Source organism: Micropterus dolomieu, linkage group LG16 (assembly GCF_021292245.1).
Source record: "Micropterus dolomieu isolate WLL.071019.BEF.003 ecotype Adirondacks linkage group LG16, ASM2129224v1, whole genome shotgun sequence".
NCBI lineage: Eukaryota > Metazoa > Chordata > Actinopteri > Centrarchiformes > Centrarchidae > Micropterus > Micropterus dolomieu.
Genome location: NC_060165.1, coordinates 11,320,185 through 11,347,873, shown reverse-complemented (window position 1 = coordinate 11,347,873; position 27,689 = coordinate 11,320,185). Strand labels below are relative to the sequence as shown.

Sequence of the window (27,689 nt, the reverse complement as noted above, 5' to 3'; positions counted from 1 at the left end):
AGTGTCTAACAAAAGATGATCGAGTTGCATCATGGTAATTTTAGGATCCAGTGTTTTTGGTGCTTGGCTCATACTAGAGTAAAAGCCTGGCTACATTGGCCTGTGCTGCATTGATTTTGAACATTCTTTATTTAAAATGTCTCTCTCAAGTCAGCTAACATTATGGAAGTGCAATACTAAACCACAGGACTACCCCTCTCTTACTTTTGTGTTTGTCACTGCTTGATCTATAAAAAGAGGTAACATCTTTCTGCTTTATTTTATACTGACAGAGCTCAATAATACTCTTTCTATTCTTGCAACACGTCTTGCATGCCAATATTTCTTTGTTTCTGAGGATTAACAAAAATGCAGCCTTTGATGTTTGGTACCCGTTGATGATCCATAATTAAGACAAGTTTATTTTGACTAATTTGGCAAACAGCTAACTCGTTGCTTGCTGGCAGACTGTTGCCACTTCATTAACTGTACTGTGTAACCTGCTGAACAAACAGAGCATTCATTAAAATCTGCCATTTTGACATTACTTTTGCTGGGAAGTAGATATTAATATCCAAAAGGGGTTGCAACTTTTGAGAACATGATTAACTCAGATATTTACAACAGTATTTTTAGTAACTCTGCTAACTGGAATTGGAATGGCTTGCTATTCCATTATAAACTTTAAATATAAAAAACTGTTAGCACTGAAACTCATTTTCAACATATACTGTCTGCTACTTGGCAATATTATAGTTTGGTAGATTTGGCAGAAATAGCAGGAGTATTATAACAGCAGGAGTACCCATGTGGACAATCAGCTGGAAGTGAAGCCAAACCTGTCAGAAGTAATGTTCCTAAGAATGGCAGTCGTATTCTGTTTCAACCAAGAGGAAAGCTATTCGTGTTTCAGTTAGATACACATGGATGGACAGAGGTAAGTGAGGATGGCTGATTTGGTGCGTGGATGTCTGACAGGTGGGGGGAGTTTGACTGTGTGTGTGTGTTCATGTTGTAAAGCCAACCTTGCTCTGATAGTACTGCTATTACCGCACACGAGCCCTCCATCCCCACTCCCACCCCTGACACACACTAGAGATTCTTTCATTCAGATGACGCTGTAAGGTAAGGCCACAGCTGGCAGCAGAGGAATCATAACGACCCACAATGCAGTTCACTAAACCAGGAAGTCCCTATTAAACCAGTGGAGGTCCACTGACAGTAACAAACGTCACCCATCTCTGTCACCTAGCATGACCTCGAGTTCCAATGTCTGATTGACATGATGCATCTGTTACCATGGAGACACGTGCGGGTACAGATCATTGACTGCAAATAATCCACTTTTCTGATCACAAGATGTTAGAACCACACCTTCAGAAACATCACTGGAGCTGCTCAGTGCTTGAAGTGTAACAAAATAGGTGCCAGAACCCTCGCCCTCAGTACTCAGCATGTTGGCGTTGCCATTGTGAGCATGCTGACATTGAGATTTAGGTCAAAGAACTGTTGTGCCTAGGACAGCCTCAAAAAAACGCTAGCATGGCTGCACATGTAAGGTCATATATCAAACATTAATCCTGAAAAGATGTCTCACATTCAATATGGAATTGTACAGTTTAACACATAGTAGTAAAATATACTAACAAAACAAATGAGCTTTTATGCCTCATAATCCTCTGTGATAGCCTCCTATTTACAACTGAGGTATAGTTGTGTTATTGATATACATTGATATACTGAAGTCTAGAATATAGAAGATAAGACTCATTAAATACACACCAGAGATGGCACATAATCCACCAATCACACTGTAGTACGGAACATAACCTCATTGATTCATCAGTGCAAGGTCATAGCATTCTGTAACACTGAAAACTACTTTTTATAAATAATTTTGTTGGTTGCAGAATCCCACCAAATCCCTTCTGATACCACTGAGTGCTTGCTTTTCTTTTTACCACACAACATACTCAACAATTTCTGTTCAACTTGAAGAGGCTGTCTGAATAGGGACACAAACATTTCTGAAGGACAGTGCATGATGAAAGGGAAACTAACGGCCAGTGAATGAACACTGGCAGCTCGACAGGGAGGCCTTTCAGAGAAGTTTTTTTTTTTGGTTCAATTATATATAGAATGGCCTTGCGTCCTAAACCCAGGGACTATGTAACCCAGGACAATCTAAAGACTAGATTCAGCTTTCACAAGGGGCAGCCAATTTTCTTGCGTTATTATAGCAGACAATTTGTCTTGTATTGTTGTGGGACTTGTGTGCATCATGCGTCAGGGCTAGCCTTGGTAACATTAGAGAAACTAACAAGAGACAGCTAGATATAGAAAATTTTCAAACCGAAAACTCTCCAAGGCCACTCCCCGAAAACACATTTGAAAGTACAATGAGTGCACTGGCAGAGTGTGCACAGTTAGCCAGGTAGGTAGGTAGACAGGCAGGTAGATCAGCCAATCATTTAATTAGGGATCCAGCGTTTGGGCTTGGAACTCCCGCCTACGAAGACGTAAATCAAAAATCTTATATCCACGCGTTCGGGGGATCAAGCTGAATCTTGTGGTATAGGCCACGCCCAATTATAATTGAATTTTTTTTTGCAAAATTACGAAAACTGAAAAAACTATTTTAATTAACTCCTCCGAAGCCGCAAGTCCATGGATAATCTCTGGACCAAGCTGATGAAAGTTTGTAGAGGAAATTTTGATCCGACCAAATGTCGCAATTATACGCTAACAAATGTTTGTGAACATGGAAACAAACAGGAAATTATGTCATATCTTAGGTTTGCAATGGTCTATCAACACCAAATTTGGAGCAATAATGTGGGACACACATTATTGCCACATTGTGCAAAATGTGGTGCAACTCGCCCCTAGGTGGCGCTATTTAACCCGAAAAAATTGTTCCTCTGTAACCACAAGTCGGATTGACATGAAACTTGAGCCAAATTGTTAAGCATGGTCTCCTCACTACAGGCACCAAAGTTGACCCAAATATGTATATATATATATAAATAGGTGGCGCTATTATTGCACATTAAAGAAAAAATCCCATTGACTTACATGCATTTTAAATCTCCATAACCACAAGTCCGATTGATACCAAATTTGGGCCAATTGTTCCCCATCGGCACCAAACTTGAGATGGACGATCCCTGGACCGAGCCGATATTTTGATCCGGCAAAAAACGTTCTAATTATAAGCTAACAAAATTTGCCAAAACGCAAAAAGTGGATGTGATGTCATATCTTAGGTTTGCAATGGCCAATCTACACGAAAACTCAGGGACCTTATCTGCCACGCCCTCCCGACACACTGTGTGAAATTTGGTGTGAATTGGCCTCTAGGTGGAGCTACTAAGCGTATATCAAATAACACTCCCATAGACATACATTCATTTTAGATCTCCGTAACCGCATGCCCGTTTCATTTATAACTCTTGTCTGTTATTTTCCACGGCTCCCCCACAGGATGAATTGTCCAAAAAGTAAAGGTATAGTATTCATCCTCTGTGGACCATGACAATTTACACCAAATCTCACACCAATATTCATCACGTTATCTTGTTGTGGACGGATCAGCTGACGTAGGATGAAAGAGGCCAAAACATGTACCATATAAGTACTTTGTACCTTGAAGTAAACTGTAAAATTCATCCAGCAGAAAGATGCAAAACTGTACCTCATACTCATACTCTTCAGTCCTCTCCACCTCTGCTGGGTTATTGGACAGGTACTCTGGACATTCATAAAACTCATGTTCCATGGTGTGGATGGAATGACAACTAGAGGGAAAAACAAAGAAGAGAGAGTTATGCTATAGCATGGCATGCTAAATGGCTTCTTTTAGTAAATTAAAGGGGAAAACAACACTTTGTATGAGTTACATTTCTTAGTAGTTTTGCAACAGAACAAGCAATGTAAGCATCAACCATTTGCCCCATGAACGCCATGACCTCTGTAAATTGTCACCATGATAACTGCCTCTCCATAATCATTGACCAAGACTGTCAGATTTGTAGTTTTGTAGGACAAATTGATTTCATCTGCTGCCCAGCAAAGCCCTATAAATAGCCACAGAGTGGACATAGCATCAGAATGCCTGCTCTATCAGCCCATTGGCTTTTAATCGCCCGGCAAAAGCTCCCATTAAAGAAAATGGATGTAGCACACAGAAGCAATTATTACATGCGGGTTTGGCTCTGCATAATGATATCGCAGGGACAAAGTACTTAGCTATGCTGGGGGTTTCCACACTATGATACAACTGCTTAATAACTACCATGAAAGGAAAGAGAACAACAAAGAAGCCTCAGGGGAGCTTTGGGTTAATTTGGGATGGAATTTTTTTTTCCTGGTTCCAGTTAACAAAAAATAGGGTAATAATTTACAGCCTGTCCATTTTTCCTCACTGTGTACCATTAACATTCAGCTACCTTTCAGTAGGTGGAAGGCTACAACTTCTTGCATTGGCTACAACTGTACACTGTTTGCCCTCACCTGTCAGACAAAAGGAAAGGACAGATGTCAGGGACGGGAGGCGTAGCAGGCCGAAGCTTCGCCAGTGCCATGATGTGTTCGAAGGTGATGTCTGTTTGTGTGCAAACATCTACCACACACACATCCTGTGGTGTACCGCTGTGGTTATGTGCAACAGTAGCATTGGCTCTGGTGGGGGTCCGCCGGAGGACCTGGACAACGATGGGGTCTCGCCTGATGGCCTCCACCACTGCCTCCTCATGGTCGACCTTGGAGAAGTCACGCGCATTCACCTGTGGGAAGGGGAGACAAAATCACTGGGACACCCTTTGTCATCCTGTTGCATGTGATGGTGAAAAGATGCAAATCATATTCTGTTCCAGCATCTGAATTCCAATGTCTCTGGTAATAATTACAATACTGTCTCTTAAAAGAGGAGACTAGTCAGTAGAAAGTTAAAGGAGACCTTGCAAACTTATTAAAGATCCGAGTGCCTTTTTTAAAACCTCATTTATCCAAGGACAATCTGGCAGACACGCATGCTCTTTTCAGCAACAGCGATAACATGTTTCACACTCACACCTGGGAGCCTCGCAATGCCTTTACACGTCTCCACAGTCAGGGTGCTGAACAGCTTCCAGTAAAGCAGCTACAAGTTAAGTGCTTTTATAAAGGGCACTTTGGCAGTAATTCTTGATGGAGGGAGTGCATTACATATTCTGCCTTTTTTTACCTACACAGTACACTTTTCCAGCAGGATCAGACATTTTAAGTGCTGACCAGCTATTCACAAATGCGCTTCTCTAACCTTTAGGCTACTGCCAAATTTACAGAGACTGTATAATGTACTATATTGCAGCATTTTCTGAAGAAGAAAAACTTTTTAATGAGCTCATTTATCTCATTCTGTTGTGCACCAATAATCTTCTTCAAATCAATCTAACTCAAATGCATTACATACAGTGCATTCCTACCATTAAGCCTATTAGACATAATAATAATGATTTAACCAAAAGAGCAGCATAGTAGGCAGGAGCAGTTGGGGTAGACCTTGCTCCATTGGGAACATCAGTTTTAGTTAGCAGCACCTACTTAATTTGCGAGGGAATCAGTAGAGAGATGTCATACCGTGTCAATGAAAGAACACACACACACCTATGCATTTACTCTCTGACACTAAGTTTAACCTAATTAGTTTAACCTCTGTATGCCAAGTTTATATTCAGCCTAAAATGATTTTGGATGTCTGAGTACTTGTCAAGGGCTTATAATGTGGAAGCATACGCCTAATGTCAGCATCATTATTGGGAAGAAACATGCTACATTCTGAAATATATCTTGGCCTGGTGGAATGGCTTAGTAGCTGCAAATTGACGTCATGTTGATGACAGCATGTATTTTTGTGGTGTTGGCATGGGCCTGCTAGACTTTGCAGTAAACAAATGGCAGTAAACAAATAGACCATTATGATGTTCGATGCACACGACACATTTTACTTTTTTTAAGTGCAATAAGTAAAAAAAAAAGTGCTGCATCGGCTTCAGGTGCCTATTAGCCCACATCCTACTGCATTCTGCAGCTATAATTAACTTTTGGCTGCATCGAAAATGTGACCTTTCTTGTTATGACATGTTTTTTCCACATAAAAGTTCTCATCCACATACATTAGCTTCATTTTATCATCCCGTTTGAACAAATGTGCATCTCAGTAAAGGCATAGAGAAAGTTCCACAACATTTTTGAAGTTGTAATGAGGTCCAGATGGACATATTAATCTCCAATCAGAGAGAATGCTCTGGAAGGCAGGACATGATTGTGCTGGTACACCTGCTAGTGTGTTTACCTGCTGTTGTTACCTCTATTTAATCTGCCTGCTGATGAGCTAACTGGGGGCTGATTAATAGCCAGCAGATGTGACAAAGACTGGGGATAATGGCTCAAAACGTGTAGGTTTTGTGGGCTTGTGTTGTGTTTGTGTGCATCACACATGTACATCATATCCACTGAAGTTAAAAAGCATTAGGGATAATTAAACCACAAATGAGCTGATAAAGAGGAGCAGACGAGATAGAGAAGGGTCTAGAGACAATTGAGATGTGGATTGGGCAAAAAAGGTTCAAAATCAGGAAAATCATTCATATTTCTCCTCATACGTTTGAAATTATTATATAATTACTGTATATTTGTTAGTTGTATTAGTCATTCGATTTGCTATTTTTATAGAAACACATAGTCACACATAGTCTGCATTAAACCTTCAGTGACATATCCATAATTAAACATATTTTATAGTTTTCATTGAAATATCTATTCTTTGCAGTTTCCTGTTATTGTTATATTATTGTCTACTCTTGCAAAGACTGTTTTCCCATAGGGATTGTGCTGTCGTTCAGTTTAGTAATGGGATTCTCTATATGTGTGTGTGAGTAGGCAACAATGCATGCGAGCTACACATGCAAGTGTGATATCTATGCTGAAACTTGTAGGTGTATGGATTCCATCAATATCAAACAGTAATTCCATTTTGATTACCAGTTCCCTTTCTCATTACTCAACTGCGCTCCTGAGACCAAACTGACAGAGAGACAATAGCAAGTCATTACATCATCTGATATAACCCATGGAAGCTCCACAAGAACACTAAAAATAGTCTGAGTTCACAACAGTCCATAGGGACAGCTGTAATGAACCAACAATGTATTGCAGCCTTCATATACCTTTCAAGTTAAAGGTTACTGTTGCCAATAAAAATGGTTCCCAGTAGCCCTAAACCAAAGCTTCTTGTCTGTTCAAACACTCTTCCTAAAGGTCAAGGTTCAAAGTGGCGTGCTCCAGCTTGGGAGGAGTGAATATACTGTTGCCAATGTGTGTGTGTTTGTTGAGTGAGCACAGTGTATCATCATCGATCTACAGCCTTTACTGAAAATGTAATTTGTTATCAGCCCACTTTGTATGTTTGTTATTACTCCTAAAGATACTTATTGTATATTTTCTTTCTTTTCTATCTATCTATAGGCCTATTTGCCTACAACAGCAGACTACAGAAACAGTAAAAGTGGGTGGAAAGGGTTAGAAGGCAAACTACACAGTTTGGCTAGTAGTAGTAACTTCATTTTATGAATATAAAATAAATATTTTATATAAAAATGTCACAGACCCTAAGACTTAATTAAGGGTACTGGGCATATGCAGTATTTAAAAAGAAAATGAAACACTTAGGGATAATTAGATCTCTATCCAAGTCTAGCTCTGTGTCTAAATCACCAGTTAAGCTAGCTTTTCATACACTATTGCTTTCTTGCTTTAACTGGCTTTTCAGCTTTTTTTATATATTACTGCAAAGTTTTAATACACGCTATGTCTCATCTGTTTGGCATCATTTTTATTTTATGTCAGATTGTGGCCTCAGTTTTGACAAAATATTTGCACTTTGGCTTTATAGGGCAGCATAATGTCATAGACAACCTTAATTCACAGCACTGTCTCCTCTTGTGCTCTGAAAAGTCCAGTGGATTGAGTGAATATGGTTAGATATATCACTTTCTGACACAACTCTATAGACTTTTAAGGTCACACACAGAAAGCAAATGGCGAGTCTCAGCTATTAATGTAACATTTTGCTGCCTGTTATGCACCAATTACACACATCATTGACTATGAGGGGTTACTAGCAGACTATGGTGTGGAAATGGCTCTTACATGTGTTGAGAAGGGGCTGAAAATAGCACAGTGAAAGCCAATCAGTGCCAAGCTGGAGGCTTTCAATATGCTCAAGAGAAGGCTCATGTCAACCTTTAGATGTGGGGTTTCATTTGACCAAGTGCTAAGAAGGCTAAATGTTGTTTCCACTTTTGAATACAAACAAGTGACGATAAGGAAAGCCCAGAGATAAGAATTTGTTTGTGTGTGGGTGTATTTGTGTGGGTGTAGGCCTACATGTGAATAGGTGGGTTTGGTGCGCAGAGATAAGAGCGTGATGGAAACCACTCAACCTCACAGCGAAATCTGACAGATATGGTGTCATTGTGAGCAAATGGAAACAGACACACACAAGCCGCATACACACACAGTTTAAACATTACATTAGCTCCCGGCAGACTTAAAAAAGCTCTACAATGCGGTTGTTGGCATTAAGCATGTTTGACTGAATAATGCCAGTATCTCAGACTGACTAGGCTAACAATGGACCACGAAACAATAGTCTGCTGAGGAGAGACCCCTGCCCATTCAACACCGACCCCGTCTGCCCCTTACGAGACACATTGCTCAGCACCAACAAGCTTTCTTCCATAAATCCCCTAGATCATGATTTTTGTGAACTTGAGCTCAATACAAGAAAGATTGTTTTTACATTCATGGAAACTGGCATATTGTGATGTGTGAAGAAGCGCAGGTGGCGTGCCCCAATAATCTGCCAAATCTCATTCCTCTTTCCCTTTTAGCTGCGTTGAGATGATTCAGGAGGCCGCTCTCATGTGGCAGGGGCTCACCATCATGAATGTCTCATTTCAATAATAAAAGTCTCTGACATGCAATATCACCTAGCGCAGTGGAGGCAAAAACAATGATGGTTTCATAAATTTGAGTGGCAGGCTGTGCAACTGGTGGGCCATGCTCAGTCAAATGAATCACATTGACCCTTGCCTTGTGTGGAATGAGAATACCATGATGCAATTGATGCATGCGTGACAAGCACCCTAGCAAAACAGAATGGAGGGGGTTGAATAAGCCTTTTTCCATTCTTTGTTTTCACACTGTGTCTTTCTAAAACCTTCTTTTATACTAAAATTATATAGAATATAGAATTGTATCATAGTTCTAAACTAAATCTGCAAATGGTCAATTAAGGGTTTAGAAGCTAATTAGGGTAGCTAGTTAGGTTAGCAAGATGCCACGTAGTTCTATGTATTTAGCTACAGGCGGTCGCTATTCTAGGGGGCTAATTTCTGTTTACTTTTGGTTCGACTCAAGTTTTGAAATGATTTATCTTAAATTGAAGTTTATTTGGAAAGCTTTAGGAGATTTGTACTGCTTGCTCTGATACATTGTGTTGTGATTCCCTGACTCTCAACAGCAACGTTAGCATCTCCCGTTGTTAGCTAACTGAAAAATTCAAGAATTTCACTTTAAATTACAGAATGTCAGTGAAGTTTTGTTTCCTTATGAATTTTAAATTGTGCTCAATCTGATATTATCTCTCACTTACTGTACAATTACAGCACCTGCCATTTCAAAGGAGAATTCCATAGTTTTGTGTAAGCCCAGGCTGAGAGTGGCTAAAATATTTAATTCACTGCAATTAGAGACAATTTACACCTAAGTATGATGTCTCTCTGGAGTAAATGACTGCTGGCATGCTGTGATCTGATTCATTTTAACCTATATTTAGCAAGGGAAGCATATATGACTCTTATTTTACCAGCATACCCACTTACAAAGCAACCGTTTTACTTTGCTGGAGCAACAGTGGGTGAGCTCAAGGGCACCTTTTCTTGCTAGTGGACACCTTTTTTTTTGTCACACTGGCACTTTCAATAACTGCTCCACTTCAGAAAGAGAAACTTGAGAGAAAGGGCAGCTGATTTATCTCATTGCCTGTCATTATAACAATTTGATCCCAAGTGCCTTGGCTTTCTTTAAGGATTACCTTTACGGCTAAATCTCTGTCCAGTTCATGGTAACATTAGCATTTATCTACACCCTGTAACTAGAAAAGGATTGGATAGACGAATTGTGAGGTGCACGGAGAGCTCATCAGTACCTCATTGCATGTATGCCTAAATCTCAGTCAAAATGCAAAATTTTGACCTCGGGTAGCACTCCTAACCGCCATTTTCTTAAAATTTTAAAAGATTCACTTCCACTGGATCACAGGATTCAAAGTCATAAAAAAACCTGACTCAACATTAAACTTGCATAAGGAGTTAGTGATAGTTCACCTCTGTTTAGCATTTTTAGCCAGGCATGTTCGTCTTTCCAAATCAGCAACTGTTCCCTATGCATTGTAATGCTCTGCTGTTTTACATTTCTGTATCACACCAATTAATCAAAGTGACAAGGTATTTAATGAGAGGCAATTAGAGTGTTAACAAAAATGCAAATCAGATAGAAAGAGTGCAGAAGGGTGTGTGAGAGATGTGTGTTTGGTTTGGTAGTAGTGGTGGCAGCTTGGGGTGTGAGTATATGTGGGTTTTTGTGTGTGTGTATGTAATAAGCAATGGCAACGGGTTCAAGGAGATGTCCCTCAGTGCTCCTATTAGGACCCTTATTCACGGAATTGAGTTCAGCTCTTTCTGCCTGTGTTTATGTGCTCGTCTGCACACATGATTGCATCTATGTCCACGTCTGTGATAGTGTGTTCAAGTTGTAATGAGTGTCCTTCACAGTTTTTCACAGACAGCTCCTGCACAACAGGCGAAAACAACCAATTAGTTCTGCATGGAGGAAGCCCGCATGACAACATGAAACATAGATTAAATAGCTTCTGTCAGGACGGATGTTAAGTAGCCCTCTCAGGTTAATCTCCTCTACATCACACAGTATCTGTGTGCAGTAGATTAGACTGTTTTCTCTAGGAATCGCTCTTCACAGTGCTGGCTTGTTTTAGCTTTTAGAGCATTGCTTCAGAGGGAGCATTAAAACTTAAATATATATGAACTTATACCAAAAAAGTGGCATGTTTCAAATGGTTCTTTCATAGTCTTACAGCAACACCAGAGACCAGTGATTCCCACATGTCGCTGTTCAATAATATCTGCTAAAAGTAACAGGCTGGCATGCTGTCCTTCAACTGGTTATCCTGCATCCAAGCCCCTCATCATGAAGCATCTGCACTGCTGAAGTGTCCTTCAACGAGATCGACTTTGCCGCTCGGCAGCTGATCATATGCTGTTACCTCTCTGTGGAGGGCTAAAACAAAAGAGTATTTCCTGTTTCCCCAATTCAATTGGAAAGTCTTCATAAGCCAAAGCACAATTTTGAGCCAATGTGCCAATGACCCCTTTAAAACACAAGATGTATTGTGACTGCAACCTCCCTGCGCCCATTTGTCTAAATGTATGCCCCTGAGGAGAAATTTATAAATCTAATAAAATTAAGGGTAGCATTAGTATTATTACTGCTGGCAGGCTTATAATTTTTTTTACATTTTATAAGCTGTGTCAACATTTATTTTGTGAATTAGCCAAACTACAAAATTAGCTGTTTGCTGTTATCTGGTAAACATGAATAACAAGCCAGCATCTGTACACTCTGCAAAAGATGTTTTTAAGGGAGTGAAATGCCACTCAGTATCGTTTTGATATTTAAAAAGTTGGGGTGACGTTTGCTTGTTTGTTCACAAAATGAACACAAGGCTCTGACGACCAGTATCTCCATGTGTTCACAATTTTCCAAGAAGGGTCTACCTACAGTCTTGCACTTTAAGTGACACACCCACTTTAGTACATGACATGACATGACTGGCTTAAAGTATTTATTTTAGCCCAAACCTTGATGTTTTCCTAAACCTAACCAAGTTGTTCTGTAACTTAATCTAACCAAGCTGCAGCCGTTTAGAGGGCCTTTCATGTGCGTGACCTGCAGACAGACCTACTTGCATTTTCCAGTCCGACTAGCTAGGCAGCAGTCGAGCCCTGACTGACAGCTAATGTTAGTAGATAGCAACCAATAGTCGGAATCCCTATTACTTTAAGTACATCACACTTTAATCACCTTAACTGGGATCTCTAGACATTCAGAGTTGAGAAGCATCTTGTTCTGTCAGTCTGTGAAACTATAATGATTTTGGATATCTTCAGCTTTAATTCTCAGATGTTACTTAGCAGCAGTTTGTCATAATTATCATAAGGGGTAAAACTACATATTCATCACTAAAAATAATGCTGCCTTTGAATGCATTGATAAAACAATGCATACAGTTATGTAGTCTTTATCAGTAAATGTGCAATTCCTGCTGGAAAGGGGACACATCATGTGATTTTATTTCTTAAAAATTGTAATTTCTTTATTATAGTTGAAATTAGTTATGTCTGAAATAATATGTAATGTTAATTTTATTAGTGTTATCTTAACACTCTTTGGGTGTAGTTTCAAAAGATTTGTTTATTGTTATTGTTGGATGGAGTACTAATGGCCTATGTGATTCCCGCATAGACAATCCTGGCCATTGATGTAGATTACTTTTACCTTTTCTCCTTTCTGCATAGTGAATATTGACACATCAAGGTGGATCAAGGTGGACACCATTGCTTGATTGGTTACTGTGGATCTTTTTATGGCGTGTGTCTGTATTTTCTTCAAATTACTCATTGAGTTTTATTCCAATTGTATTAGTGCTTTTTTTCTCTCATTCTCCTTTATGTGGAGTGTCTTTTCTTTGTCTTGCTGACAAGGTCTTTTTTTTTTGCCTTTTTGTCTGTCATTGTCACTGTAACTCAGCCTATTCATTTAGATTCAGTAGGTAAAAATGCTCTATATTGCCAAAACAGACAGAACATTGCTTTCTGTTTCTATGTGGGGTTTTTTGTGTGTTTGTCCCAAGGGTTTTCTCTTCTCTTGCTCGTCACAGGTCTATTTTTCCCCACCCCAGCGTGACAACACCAGTGGTAGAAACATGCACGCAGACATCAGAGACTGTTGACTTGTGACTGTCATTCCAAGCAGCCATTTCTGATGTAAGTGGGGGGAAATCAAAGGTTATCATTTGTCAGTGAATGCATTAAGAACCATCTCATTTCCTGCTCTTTGTTCCACTTCCATATGCAAGGCGGGCTTCCTTTCAATTAGGTTTCATGAATACAGATACTTCTGACTGGTAAAACCTTGGAATGAAACATGATTTGTCTTGTATTCTGCTTTTTGGAATTACAATATGAGTATTTATTTTATTCATAAGACAACCACGGCAGCATAGGTGCTGGTGATATTTTCAAGGGAAAACAACCTCCCACTGTATCATCACTGAGGTAATAGAAAGCACATAAACTCCAAAACATTCTTTTCTTTAATTTATTCCTCAATATACTATTAGATAAAATGACTAAAAATCCAGTGACAGTAGTCAAGAGGTTTGCTTCGCACTGCCTAATTTATCCACAATCTTATTCAACATCTACTGTGGCCTGGCAGTTTCCTTCATTGTCTCTCATAAAATGACTAATACCGTCTGCCTGGTGGGCTCATACATCATGGCAGATCCAAAGTGTCTGTGTTTAACTAATAGGCTCTGTATCCTCAAGCAGCCACGGATGGCACAGGTTATGACAAACTGCATCAACAAGACATTCATTACCCTCAACATCCTAGCAACCAAATCACAATTACCGCGATCCACGAGTGAGCATCTAGCCCCTCTGCCACACTCTTGTTCCTCGCACACCATGTTGCCAATGCATAAATTAGCCTTCTTTTGTCACGTTGGGGGGTAGGCGGGTTGAGAATTAGCTCAGTTTGTTTTGCTCGTGATGAGACGGCGTGCACTGATGGCAGATGACTGCAAAACTTCTTTACTTACAAATCAATAGAAGTCACTTTCATTTTCACTCTCTACATATGAATGTGTTTGTGTGCCTGAGGATTAACCAAATGTGTTTGTGTGCACATTTTCTGCATAAATGTTTGTGTATGTGTGTGTGTGCATATATGCAGATAGTTGCAGATGACTAATGTACTTGGCCTGCGCTTTACCAGGACTCTATTGTTGCAATGTGTCCTCCCCACAGTCATTAGATTGCCATTAATCTCTCATCTGCCATTGAAACAACTGCCACTGAGCTGGGATGAACAATACAGTGGCCCTTCCTCCAGCTCCTCGACACATACTTGCAATGAGTTTGAATTAGGCTCTTGGGGGTCACCGATTAGACCCACATAATTCATCCAGAAGGCTGAGTTCACAAAGAGGTTATGTGTTACTCCTCTGCTGAACATCATACATTCTCCATCCAACCATGGCGTCAGTTCTTGTGCTGTATTTAGCTTAAGGAATAATATTCTATATTTGAATTATATTGTCAAACCCATTAAAAGACTAAAACCAACAATGAATCAATCTTACAAACAAGTGGAGCTTATTCCTGTGTGCCACAGACCCCTATCGTGTACCAAAAAGAAGTGTTAAAACACATCAGTCAGCAACTAGGTGATACATTCTTTCACTACCAAGGACCTGGGCACTGTGGTTTATTTTAAGTCAATCCCACAAACACCATTCAACTGCCATAAATCCCCGTAGTGCCATGGACAAGGTAGAGAAACTACTGGTAGATTTGGTCTTTTCATGGGGTTTGTTGACAAGTGTTTTTCCTTTTTGGTTCCTTCTTCTTGATTTAGCAATGCAGTTAACTCTGGCTTTTAGATGTGGCAAGATCCCATTCAGTTTCTCCAGCCCTTGCTTACATTGCTCTGGATCTAAGCAACCGCAGTGCTGTGGGTGGACCTTACAGACACAGTAGCAGTGGTTTAACAGTGCCATGAAAGTCACACCACATGCAAACACCAGCGAAGAGACTGACAGATGGAAGGTTGACTGAGACTGTATGAATGCTGACTGAATACATCAGTAGACAATAAGCATAGCCTCTGGTTGCTTGAAACATTTTGTATACTCATAACTATGCAACAGAAAAACATTGCCCAGTTCACAATATTTGAATCTAGAGGGGGAATTATTGGACAATGGACCCAATATCCTTCAAGAATTAATTAATCTGCAGCAGTTTCACCATAAACCAGTGGGATAATGTAATCTTAAAGTTAAAATCATTCATTTCAGAGAAGGAAATGTCCTTACTGAATGCAGTCTTGCTATGAATCTTTGTTAGTCACATGAGCACAGATTTGGTTGAAGGCAAAAAGAACCAGAAGCTTGGGATGCAGGGGCATAATTAGCAAAACATGCTAAAGCTTGGAAAGTGAAAACATTTTACTGGCAAGCAGGAAAATAAAAGATTTATGTGCTGCTTTTTGCATAAAATTAAGTAAGTTGTTTTTTTTTAAAGCCTAGAGTGTGAACTTAACATTTTTCCCCCTCCTCCCACCAAACCTTTGCCTTATTCATTTTAAAGTGATGCATGTTTATGCTCACTGGAAGCACCTAAGCCATTAGCATTATTCATAACATGAAGTTTCCTCAGTCCGCCCTTTGGTAGAGAAGAAAAACGACTTTACACTCCACTAACTGCGAGCGGGCGAGAAGAGCTCTTCCTGCCATGAAAAATACCTTTATCCAAAAGGATGGTTGGTTACTTGAGCGAGAGACATGTGGTGGTGCAATTTACCCCTCATTTGACCTGCCTCAATCAAGTCTTAGAGTGTATTCACGGTTTCCGTTTGCAACTGAGTGTAAGTCTACAATATGACTGAGTGAATAGCTAATCACATCTGCCACCAATGTTTCACCAGACGAATGACGGGTAATTTCAGACTGTATCACAGATTGACTTTTTAAATCAAACCGTCTTTCTCAATATGGGTCAAAGGCCTAATTTGAGAGCCTCCACATAACAAGGTTGTGAAAGATGTTGTAATGATAATGACTAACTAAACTGATACATTCAGGGAGTTGGGCTGATTTTTTTACTTCTTGTGGCCTACATCTGATCTTTTGAAGGGAAATATTCAATAATCCTATAATCAGACAAGAATGTTGATATCGGACAGTTCTGCTTAAAACTCAGGTCTCCATGCACAAAAGTCTGACATGCAATACTAACATCCACCACCTTGACCTCCACACCCTTACTTTCCTCCTTGATACATAAAGGTACTGAATTGTCTAATATGAAAGTAACGCCTAAGAATGCTGGGTTGTAAAAATCTTATTATCTTATCCTATTTAGACAACCATAAAAGGATAGAAAGAGTGTTTAAATGCCTAAAATTACCTATGTTTACATTTAGCTGACAGGGCTGTGTCAGGTATGAATTTTGTGTATCAAAAGCAAATGCGGCAGTAGTGTGAATTGTATGGAGTCAGCATATCCAGGTGGATGGTTGGTTAAGTGTGACTTTAACACAGGAGACCGTAGGTAGGAAATGAGATCGAAACACCAGTCAACATTGGTTTCTTCTAACCAAGATCTCTCCCTAACCTTAGCTAAGTATAACAGTCCATCCTGAATTTGGAAAGAGCCTTTGACAAAACAATCTCCATTCAAGGTCTACTACCTCATTTGTTGCATAACAAGATCAATACTGAACTGTCAAGCAGAAATGTTAAGCCAACATGGACGAGAAGTTGTAAAAGAGCTCATGATAATGAACACAATCTCTCCCTGAACTTAACCATGTGGTGTTTGTGTCTCAACCTCACCAAACTTTATCCATAGACTTGGCAGAAGTGAGAACATTCACAAAAGTAATTTTTGCAAAAGTAATTTGTAACATTTTTTGAAAGCACAGACATGCGATGTCATTCTGCCCAAAGGGCCATCAGATCAAGAGACACATATTTGGGTAATTTTGGAAGACAGTGACAAATAACTTAGAGGGTATTTTGCACAAAGACATGATTTGAAGTTCCTTTGCAAATGCAGCATGTTATTTTATTTTCAGTCAGTTGGACAAAACAAATGAACACAGTGTTGGATTGTTCTCTCTGTACTTAAAGTTTCTTTTAACTGAAATACACACATATTTCAGGCGGATTTCTGCTTCAACAATTCTACACATAAAGTAATTTTTTAAAACATGTTGCTCTGCCTAACCCACCCTAAGCTTGGTGTTGGGATACAAGAGGACGAGCAGAAGATATCTCTTGACCAACATTTGTAAAATGCTCTTAACCAACAGAGAAGCATGTAATTCTTTAATTTATCTTACATGCCTCAATACAATTCTCAAAAAAATAAACATCCAAATGAAATTAAAAAATTTAAGTCACACAGTAATTACACAAGTACACAAGTACAATTACACAATTACTTCTCTAGACACTATTTTGCCATTTTGCTCATTGTTCGGAGCAAGACTCTGTGATGTGCCTGAACCTGCTGTGATTTCCTCATTTACAGCGATATTTCATTACATTTCCCAAAACCAAAAGATTTAATGACACGTCACCACAAAAGGGACAATCTACTACATTTCCTCAAACTAACAGCAACAGAGACCCATCCACCGTGCTTTGGCCACTGTCCATCCTGAGGGCATTTCCCATATCAACACCAGGCTTATGGTTACACCCGGCGCTAAATGTAATCAGCCCCCCCTTCTATGCAGATGGTTTGGTGTTATTCTATCTGTAACTGGACTCGATGCCAGGCTCTGAGCGGGCCTAATGACTCCTAAACCCAAGTTGGTTAAGTGGGAATACAACACCAGCGCCCTGCAGTAATGTAATCTCCCTTTAGGCCACCTGGAACCAGGATCCACCCTGTGGGTTCAAAACACACTTGGCAGTGGCAGTACAACAGTGCATTTAGGTAACAGCTTTATCACAAGACACAGTGTATGCAGAATTATTTAGCTCTGACAACATGCTGTAGAGCAGATGTCATGATGGAGAAAAACATCACTGACATTACAAGTAACCGACTGTAAATGTTCACGACTCCGAGCCACTGTTCGTAGAAAATAGTTGTAACAAATACCCCTGTCTCTCAGCAAAGAGAATATGAACAGGGGGGAAAAAGTGAAGGTTTTCTTTTTATATTGTAACTGACATTTGGTCTCAGATGAGAATTGCACCTTCGTTGCCAAAGAACTCATCCAAAGATCTGACTGAGGGAAATTTTATGCTAATGTGAAGGATGTTAGGGTTTTTTATGTCTCAGAAGTTGTGTTTTAGTATTTTCCCCCCCTGCAACGCTTAAATATCTAGGGGAATTTTTTGTTTATGTTTTGTGTGTATGTGTGCATTTTTGTAGCGTGTAGCAGCAAATGCCGGCAACATATCCATAACAGCTCCAGATGGTTTGTCGTAACATCTGTCTAGCCTGACGAAACATAGCCTGCAGGGTGTGGCCATAAGGTGTGTTATTGGGTTATTCTGGCACAAGGTTGGCTTTTAAACCGTATAACAGTCACTGGCTGACGGCACACACACTGAGACTGCAAAAAATTAGTCTCGCTCTCTCTTTCTCTCACATACACACATGAATGATAGACAGACATCACTTATTATTTTACAGTTTTTTTTTTTTCCAACCTCAGGGGGCGGGGTCGTGCCAAAGTGTATTAATGAGTCGGCTAGACAGACAGTGACAAACAGGCAGAAAGACAGGGGCAGTGGAATGGAACAGTGTCTGGCGACTGATAAGTAATGGGAGGAGGGTGAGACTTTCTGTTTTGGAAAGGGTGAGGTTAAGAAGAAAGAAATAGGGGGATTTAAAGAATTTATTAATGGCACACAAGGTGTCATTTTTTTCGTTCTGGTTTTCTGCCCTTTACTACTGTACTATCTTCCCTTATTTAATTCTATCTCACACATTTTTCCCTCCTCTACCTTTCCATTCTTCCCTCATCCCTACCCTTCTCCCTCTTCCTACCTCCTATTATCTTGGCCAGGCCACTTGGCCGATTGGTGAGTATGGTAATCAGCTAGAGGCTGATAACAGCTGATAACAGTCCTCTTGTTGGGTACTAAGAGCTTGAAAGACATTTTTACACATCTGTAAATAAACAAAAAAGGACAACACACCTTAAAGCTGATGAATTGATGGACCTTTTGTGATTTTCCTTTTTGTAGTGTACATGAATGTACACAGTATGTGCAAATAGGAATATCTGCCATGTAATTGTGTATACATGCATCATGTGAGCTTCCTTTGCCTTGTCTGGAGAGGAGGCAGGAGGGGGTTTTACGAGTGTCACTCTGCCCACAGAAAGGGCTTTCATCCTGGGCTTATCAGAGCCAACACAGGGGGAGATCATTGGCTGGTGGAGCGCAACGGCGACTGTTGCTGTTGCCCCCCTCCACACCGGACCAGTCTTCCCCTGACTTTGTGACCCCCCCCCCCCAACACACACACACACACACACACACACTCAGCAAGAAAGTGGTGTGTAGGTGTGACTGCATACGGCCTGATACACAAAGAAAGACACAGCTACGCATGGACATTCATTTGCAGTAGAATCAATCTATTCCAACTGTTTCCATATTTTTAATCGCCAGCAAACACATACAACACCAGGGTGCTATTTCCTGTATTAACTTGACACTGAATAATCACCCATTTCTTGTTTCTTGTTTGGCCAGCGACCATAAGACGTGGTACCCAGAGTGCCAGTGACAGGGCCATATGCACCTCTAAATCATGCGTTATTGTCACCATGCTGTGCTCCAACAAGCAACTATAACCATGATGGAAGACACCAGATGATCTGTGTCCAACAGCAGAGTTCATTTCCATAACGACAGATTAACATTTTTAGGGAGGAAAACCATTACATCTAATTATTTAGCACCTAAGCTTTGAAAGTATGATCGTTAAAGTTCTTTTTTTCGCAGCCATGTCATGTTTTCGAACTGTAGCTGTCATATTTTGGAAGGAAAGTACAGTACATAAGAGTAAAATGTGACAGATCACCAGATCTAAATGCAAGTAAAGATTTATGTTTTGAGATTGATTTAAAAAAATATCATTCTGTTTTCTGACATGCAATACAAAACTGATGTGTGTGTGTCTTTGTGAGCGAGCGAGACTTGTCAAGTGGAATTACACTCACAGGTGAAAAGGTCAAACTCACTGATCCGCACAGACAGGAAGACAACCTGTTTCATAAAAAATGAAAAGGTCACTTCTTTCAGTACTTTCTTAAAAAGCTCAAAATCACATCAGAGAGACAGAGATGGACAGAGAGAAGAGAAAACCATGTTCAGGACCAGTGTTATGCCTCTCTGATAAGTGGACAGCTGATAAATCAGGTGATACCATCTCCCTTTGTCCCCCGTTGATCATCTGCAGCACATATAAGGGCCTGAGCATATCATTCAGAAGTGAGGTCTGGCAGTAGAATATTTTATCCATCACCATTCCCTGAATCCCAGACTTCTCTGTCATGCATGCTCACTCTTGGATCACAGGACTGTTTTGCTGTAGTTGCATGATAACTGCAACTACAGCAACTGTTGCTTTTCCCATTTCCATTTCACTTTATTTTCTGCTTTGCACCAACCTCCCGGGCCGATGTAAGCGATAGCGTCGACATATTTCACATCCCTATCTGGATGAATTCACGATACAGGTCTGAGGTGGCCATATGGAGGTGACGGCTGTGTGGGTCTGACCACAGCTTCCCCTGCTCTGTGTGGCACTCTCTGGACACCATAGGTGGTGGCGGGATGTAGGGGTATCTGTCTAGCCCCCTTCATGCTGTCTAACAGGCTGGACATGTGGCACAGCATCTGTCTCTGGAGGACAGGCCCACACCAAAGATTGGCCTGGGTCACAACCATACACATCCATAAGTACAAAGGGGAAAAAAAGTACATGATATGAAAGTATATGAATAATCTTACTTCAATACACTTGAGAGGTCTGGTAGAGGTCTGGTACTTGGTACTCTGGTTGTGACAAAACAGCTTCTCTGTTGAATCAGTACATTTATTGTTTAAAGTAAAAACTCTTTAAAAATGTCAGTCCTGACTGATTTGGAATACTCGTGGTTACTGGAGGCAATGGCAGGTGCATTTTAAGGTGCGTTACATTCTAGTATCCATAGGAAGTCTATACAATTCACATACAGTGCCAACATTTGGTGCCAATGCAGGAAGCAGTGTGTCCTAAATGTAGTGAGGCAGAAAGAAAGGTGTGGAGGTCATGTGACTTTTGCGTTTTGAGTTTGTGTCCCATTACAGAATTGAAAATAATGTTTGCCTCTGTATTAACCATGACCTTAATCTAACCTTAACAAAGAATTGTTATTGCCTATCCCCATCCATACCTTAAATCAAGGCAATTTTTTTCAGAAGCATTTTTGTTATATTTGTTAAAGTTCTCTTTACATCCAGACCCCAATGATTAAATCAAATGTTCCAATACAAAAATAAAAAAAAATCCATTACCTGTGGATGTGGCTGTAATAAGCAAGGCCTACCTGCCTGTCTACATGCCCGTGCACTCATTGCACATGAAAATGTTTTTTGGGGGGCTGGGTGTTTTTTTTCAGTTGGATACTTTCAAAATGTCTTTTGATTGTTCACCAGCTTTAACCAAAGTTTATTTGCCATAACCACGATCTAACCTTAACCATACAATTAGCCATACCACTCATCCAGTAACAATCAAAAGTACTATGTAGGCAACTAAATAACAGAAATACATTGAATGGTATTACTAAAAAAATGCTAACATAAAATAATGATATGTAAGGGGTTTGATATAAGGAATACCTTAAGGATTATAACTTTAAAAATTATATGTGATATTTGAACCAACAACTAATAGCTTATATTATTAACAAGCCACACAAAAAAAGAGCCAGACCTGATAAACTACACTCAACACTCACGCCCGTGCTTTTGTTTGGTTTAAATTCCAATTAATTAGGAATACTTCCATAGAAGACAAACACTACTCCGTTACTGGAGGGAGCAGGGGAAGATTACACATAGAGTAGTTCGTGGCTGTTGTATACTGTAGATATAGTCTGTATAGCATTGTTCTGTGATACAATAATGCTGACTTTAGGTATGTCTGAAAGGACAAAACACACGGGTCCTGTGAGGCTCTGGAGGCCAGAGGCTGTGGGGCAATTTAACACAGCCACAAGCAGAAAACATGTCATGGCAATTGCTACAGACAGAATTGACCCCGCGGTGTGAGTGTGCACACATACAAAATCACAAATGAAACGTTGAATGTAAATGGTCTGATGAAAGTCATAAATCTCTCAGTGGCCGCTGGGCAGCAGGAGTCGGGCAGCCCGCAGTCCTGTCAGAATAGCGAAGCTGTGTGAACAGAGATAGCCACTGTCATGCAGGAGACACTGAGGCAAGCCTGCAGGCTGAAAACTGGAATTGGCCTCTGAAATGGTCTGTTACTTCTTCAAAATAGAAAGTGTTGAACAGGTCTGTTCCAAATACATATATCCATTTTGGGGTGGGGTGGGGGTGGGGAATCATTACCATAACTCCAAAATAGCTGCAATCTATTTTGTTGAAGTGCCATTGTTTCATCCACAAAGTATATTTAAAATGAAAAATTACCCTGGTCACACCAGAATGTGGCCTAAAAATCTCTGTGTCTTTGTGAAATATTTGGTTCTAGGAGCTACTAGCAGGGAAAGTTGGTAAACTACTGTAGTGGACAAACTAGTTGAAAGCCAGTCAGGAACATTTTATTAAAGAGGGAAAAATGCTCTCTAGGCCAACAAGTGCGCTAACAGGTAAGAAAACAGGATGGTGCAACACAGCTAATAAGCTACGACAGCTTCCTTCATTTTGGATTTCCATTATTCCATTATTTTTTTCTGTCCACAGTCACTCATCCTCTATGTTTTATTTGAGCATAGCTATCATTAGCTTGGCAATTAGCCAAATGTTACAAACAAGCTAAATGGAAAGCTGTCTGTAGCACAGACTGGTCTGGTTCTTCATTCTATCTAAACATCACTCACTATTGTGATGTCACATATTGAGTTTATATAATGACTTATCGTGCTGTTCAACTTTAATGTTGCTGCTCTAGAAATAACATTTAGTTATATTTAAAATATTAAATTACTTTACTAGACAGCTAATATGCACACTGTAATATTTGTTTATTTATCACAAGTCATATCGTGATCTCAGTATATAACAATGTTATCGCACATCGCAGATTTTCCTCATACCTTGCAGGCCTATGTCATGCCCCTTGGGTCTCGTCTTACCAAATAAAGTATTGATGTGTTATCGATACAGACTCTGATCATTAAGCAGTCTCAATATCAATATCAATAAAATGAATGATCCCCATCCCAGGCCGACCGAGACCTAAGGGAGTGTGAGACAAACAAGAGGACAACATCAGCGAAGTAACAGTGAGTGCACCTGTTTTAACCCTGCTTTAGCTATGGTACAGCATCAGCATCCTTTGTTTTTCCACTGGTATAATGAGCAGGTGGTGTCTTATTGTGTAGCACTGTTGGAAGTGCAACAGAACAAAAACACTTTTAGAATCTGTAGTGTGTGTGTGTGTGTGTGTGTGAGTGCGCCCAAGTAAAATGAGAGAGGGGAGAAACAGATTGTTGAGAGGGAGTAAAGACAGAGGGGGAGAGACTAATGAAGGTTATAGAGAAGGAGAAAGTCTGAAAAGGGAAGGAGAAGAAATGAGTCTGGAATGATAAAAAAGAGACAGAGGGATGGTTGACGAGTCTCTCTGGATTTGCAGAATCCCCTCAGCCTCGAGTTTCAGGACAAAGTCACACTGACACACTTACTGCCTTGTGAGCTCTCTTTCTTTCTGTCCTTCTTCCTCTCTTTGTTTTCTCTTTCTCGCTTTCTTTCGCACTGGTAATGAGAACTGTAGGTGTTCGCCGACTATCACATACACAGTTTAACAGTATGCAGGTGTGCTTGCTCACACTCACACGCACACACACACACACACACACACACACACACACACACACACACACAATATACTTGGACGTCTGCCACAGTGCCAGGACACCTACAGTGTGAGGCGGAAATAGGAGGAAACGGTAATTTTTGTGTTAGTTCCAGCCAATCTCCTTGCAAACACCATGCTTTATGATACAATCATATATCTGCTGTGTTATGCCTGAGCTACAATCATTAGCTGTGTGTTGGCTGTATAGCTGCTGCCATTATGAATCCATTATGAACTGTTAAATGTAATTCTAGTAGATTCTAAATTTAAATTAACAGTTAGGCATTTTGGGAAAATAGCTTTATTGCTTAGCATTAGAAAGATACTCTTGTCTATGACAAATATGTAGCTGGTGCCAGAAGCTGGTTAGCTATGTTAGCATAGAGTGTACAGGGTTTTTGTACAGATATAACAAACAACGTAATGAGCTTTAGAGGTGCTGGTAGGTGGATTTTGTTACCCTTGGACAGAGCCAAGCTAGCTGTTTCCCCGTTTCTAGTCTTTGTGCAAAGCTAAGCTAACCGGCTAGCTCTAGCTACATTTACTGCATAGACATGAGGGTGGTGTCAACCTTCTTATCTAACTAAGAAAGCAAATGTATTTCCCAAAATGTCAAACTAGTCCTTTAGTATTTGTCATAATAATTCAGTGAGCTTTTATATGTATTTAAATGGCTAATTAAAACATTGCTCAGTGGGTTAACATACTATACTCGTCCCTTTGTTCTGGCCAGTTTATTCAGTTCACCTCGACAGTACAAAAGGAGCCCTGACCTTCTAGGGTTTCCTTTAACTGACATGGCTAATTTTCCTGCACTCCACCGAGGCAGACAACACAGACATCCGCCAATGAGCCTGAGACTCCATCACTGTGAATAATGTTCATGAAAGCAGCATCTAGCAGCAATGAGAGGGTAGGGTAGTGATGATGTCTTACATTTTACAGACCCCATAAAAAGAAAACAGTCATTCATTGCCACTATCAACCTCATTATCATCAACATCAAAAAACGTAATAGCCTTACTGTCATAATTATTGGAAACAGTAAGAGTTTATTTCCCACCAGTGCAATAAAACAAAACTAGTATTCAACAGAATTGCTCCTTTTGCTGCTTATGCTCTATCCAGTTTCTCTGCTGTCTGTAACTGTGTAAGATACTAAATGATGAATGAATCCTTGCTGCTGCTGGCTTGGTATTAGCCCGTACTGTACAAAACAACAGTGAGAACCCAGAGCACGTGTTTCCCCACGATCAGCTCCACGCATACCATGCTCTAAAAAGCATGCACCTGCATCTTCCTCTGTAAAAGTTGACATTGCCAGATCAAACCATTTAAAATACCACTGATGATTTTCACAAAGCAATCACAGAGAACTAACAGTTGATTTTCTTCTATTTCTAAATCAATGGCATTTTTGGAGATGTTTTTTTTCAATAAATTCACACATGGTGACACTTCCTATCTAATCAACACATTCCAGTCATGCCCAGTACAAGATCACAAGTCATACATTCACAGTGTTTTACTGCTCATGATGAAAATATGATAGTTTGTTGAGGTAATAACGAGTGTATGGCTTTCGCCAGTCAAAAGATGTATGCAAATGTATGAAGTATTTCTTCTATTTATTTCTGCCTATATATATATATATATATATAATGAATAATAATGAATAAAAGGGCCATGAACTTGTTGAACACATAATGTGAATGTACTTTCAATAAAAAAAGCTTCAGAATCGCAAAAGCTGACTAGGATTTTTACATGACAGCAGCAATGCGAAAACTGTCATATCGGGTCAGAAAAGAAAAAGAAGGGGAAAACAGCCTAACACATTTGCTGGTTGTTCTTTGAACTGTATTGCATCTAGACAGTCGCAAGCAGAGGAGATGTGATGAATTCCCCTGGAGCCAGCGCGGGAAAAGGTCTGAACTTGTTTTCACATCTCCTGCTGCAGAGGAGAAATAACTAGCTCCACTCACTTTGATGGAGAGAGGAATACACACACATGCACACACACACTGGCTCTCCGGCTGCATAGAAGTAATCATTTTTGTACATTTCTCTCATGTTCCTCTCCCATTATTCTCCTGGTTTCCACACTCCACCTGTCTGCTGTCTCCTCTTTCTGAAAATACTCTGACTAGGCCTACTTGTTATACTGTCTCACTTTTACCTTCCTTGCTCATTGGAGGGAATCCAGTTCTTTTCAGACGCCAAATCATTCCTGTCATCATTTATCATCATTGACTCTGCTGTCATTAAGTTTATCACACTGAGGATTCTCATCAAGCACACCAAACTTCAAAGTCTCACTTACCTGTGCAATCTCATACAGCAGTTTGTAGTGTTCCTCCCGTTTCTGCAAGGTGCACAAATTGCAGCCCATTCTAGTTGTCAGGGAAACAGTGCTGAGTGCCCGCTGGAGTGTGTGTGCTGTCTGCGGTGTGTGTGAGCTCCCCCTGGGGCGAAAACACACTCAGACTCCTCTTCCTTGGTTCCCCCACACCTCTTTCTCATCCGTGTATCCTCAGAGTCGCTCCGAGCCCAGAAAACACATACACACGTGGATCAGTTCGCTGCTTTAGTAGAGGTTGTGCTTGCAGTTCCTTCAGTGTGTGTGTTTCCGAGGAGTGTATCAGCGGTAAAATGAGTAAAAGCAACTGGCTTCTCTCTTTCCGTCTTGCCTGTCACTCCTTCCCCTGATTACTCACTTGCATGCCTACATACACTCTCTCTCCACTCTCCACCACCTCCTCTCTTAGTGTGAACACACACTCTTACGCACACACTCACTTTTGGCTCATGGAGACACACCTCCTCCTGTGGCAGGCTGCCTACACATGCCTGCTTCTACTCCTGCTCATGAATAGACAGCGTCCTCATTGGCTGTTTAAGGAAAGGGGCTGGGAGAAGAGGGAGGGGACTGGTTTTATCTTGGGCTGATTCAGTATCTGCACATCAGTGTTGTTGCTTGCAGGCAGAGTGAAGGACCTGCTGCATGCGTATTTGTGATTGTGCCACTGTTTGTGCTTGTATTTGTATGCTTAAGAGTGCATCTGTGTGTACACACATTCCACCAACATGCAAAATCCCTATATTTCAAGCAAAAAAATCAATACAAAGAACTCAAACATGAGTTAAAATGCCATTCCTACAGTTAATCAAGTTACTGAGAAGGCTATTTGGCATACAAATCAATCTCATTTGGATTCAATCAGATAGTCTTTTGCACTCAGTACAATGGTTGGAGAAGTGGTGTTTAGTGGCTGCCATAGATTTACAGTCAGAGAGCGATAGTCACCGAACAGATGCTCCCTCTCTCTGCCGGCAGTTAGACAAGGGCACCGGACTGGGCTGACACACACAGGAAGAAACAGAGACTAGTATTGATTGGTTTCAAATTAGCTTCCAGTCCAACTGGCCCCTCTCCACGGGGGCGAGGGGACAGAGGGAGGGTGATGGAAGGAGGAGAGGAGAAGATGGAAGACTCGGAAATGCCGTGAAGATAAATTGAAAGAGCAGTGATGGTATTACAAACCTGTCACACTAGGAATTATGCTAATTTACCACATCAAAAATGCTTTGACAGAAATGTAATGCTGCCTAGGTTACATTTCTTATCAACACAATGAGGAAAAGTTGCCATTGGACATTTTTATGGTTATGTGTAGG

At 40.4% G+C, this 27,689-nt stretch overlaps 1 protein-coding gene across 1 annotated transcript in view; it reads right to left on the bottom strand.

The window, feature by feature from the left end:
- pdzrn4 (PDZ domain containing ring finger 4) overlaps positions 1-26,403 on the bottom strand; it is a 37,980-nt gene extending 11,577 nt beyond the window's left edge. Inside the window, exons 1-3 of the mRNA XM_046072149.1 lie at positions 26,335-26,403; positions 4,492-4,763; positions 3,674-3,776 (exon numbers count right to left, since the gene is read on the bottom strand). Of these exons, the coding sequence (XP_045928105.1) occupies positions 3,674-3,776; positions 4,492-4,763; positions 26,335-26,403 (444 nt within the window). The remainder of the gene's footprint in view (positions 1-3,673; positions 3,777-4,491; positions 4,764-26,334) is intronic.
- Between the last annotated feature and the right edge of the window lie 1,286 nt (positions 26,404-27,689).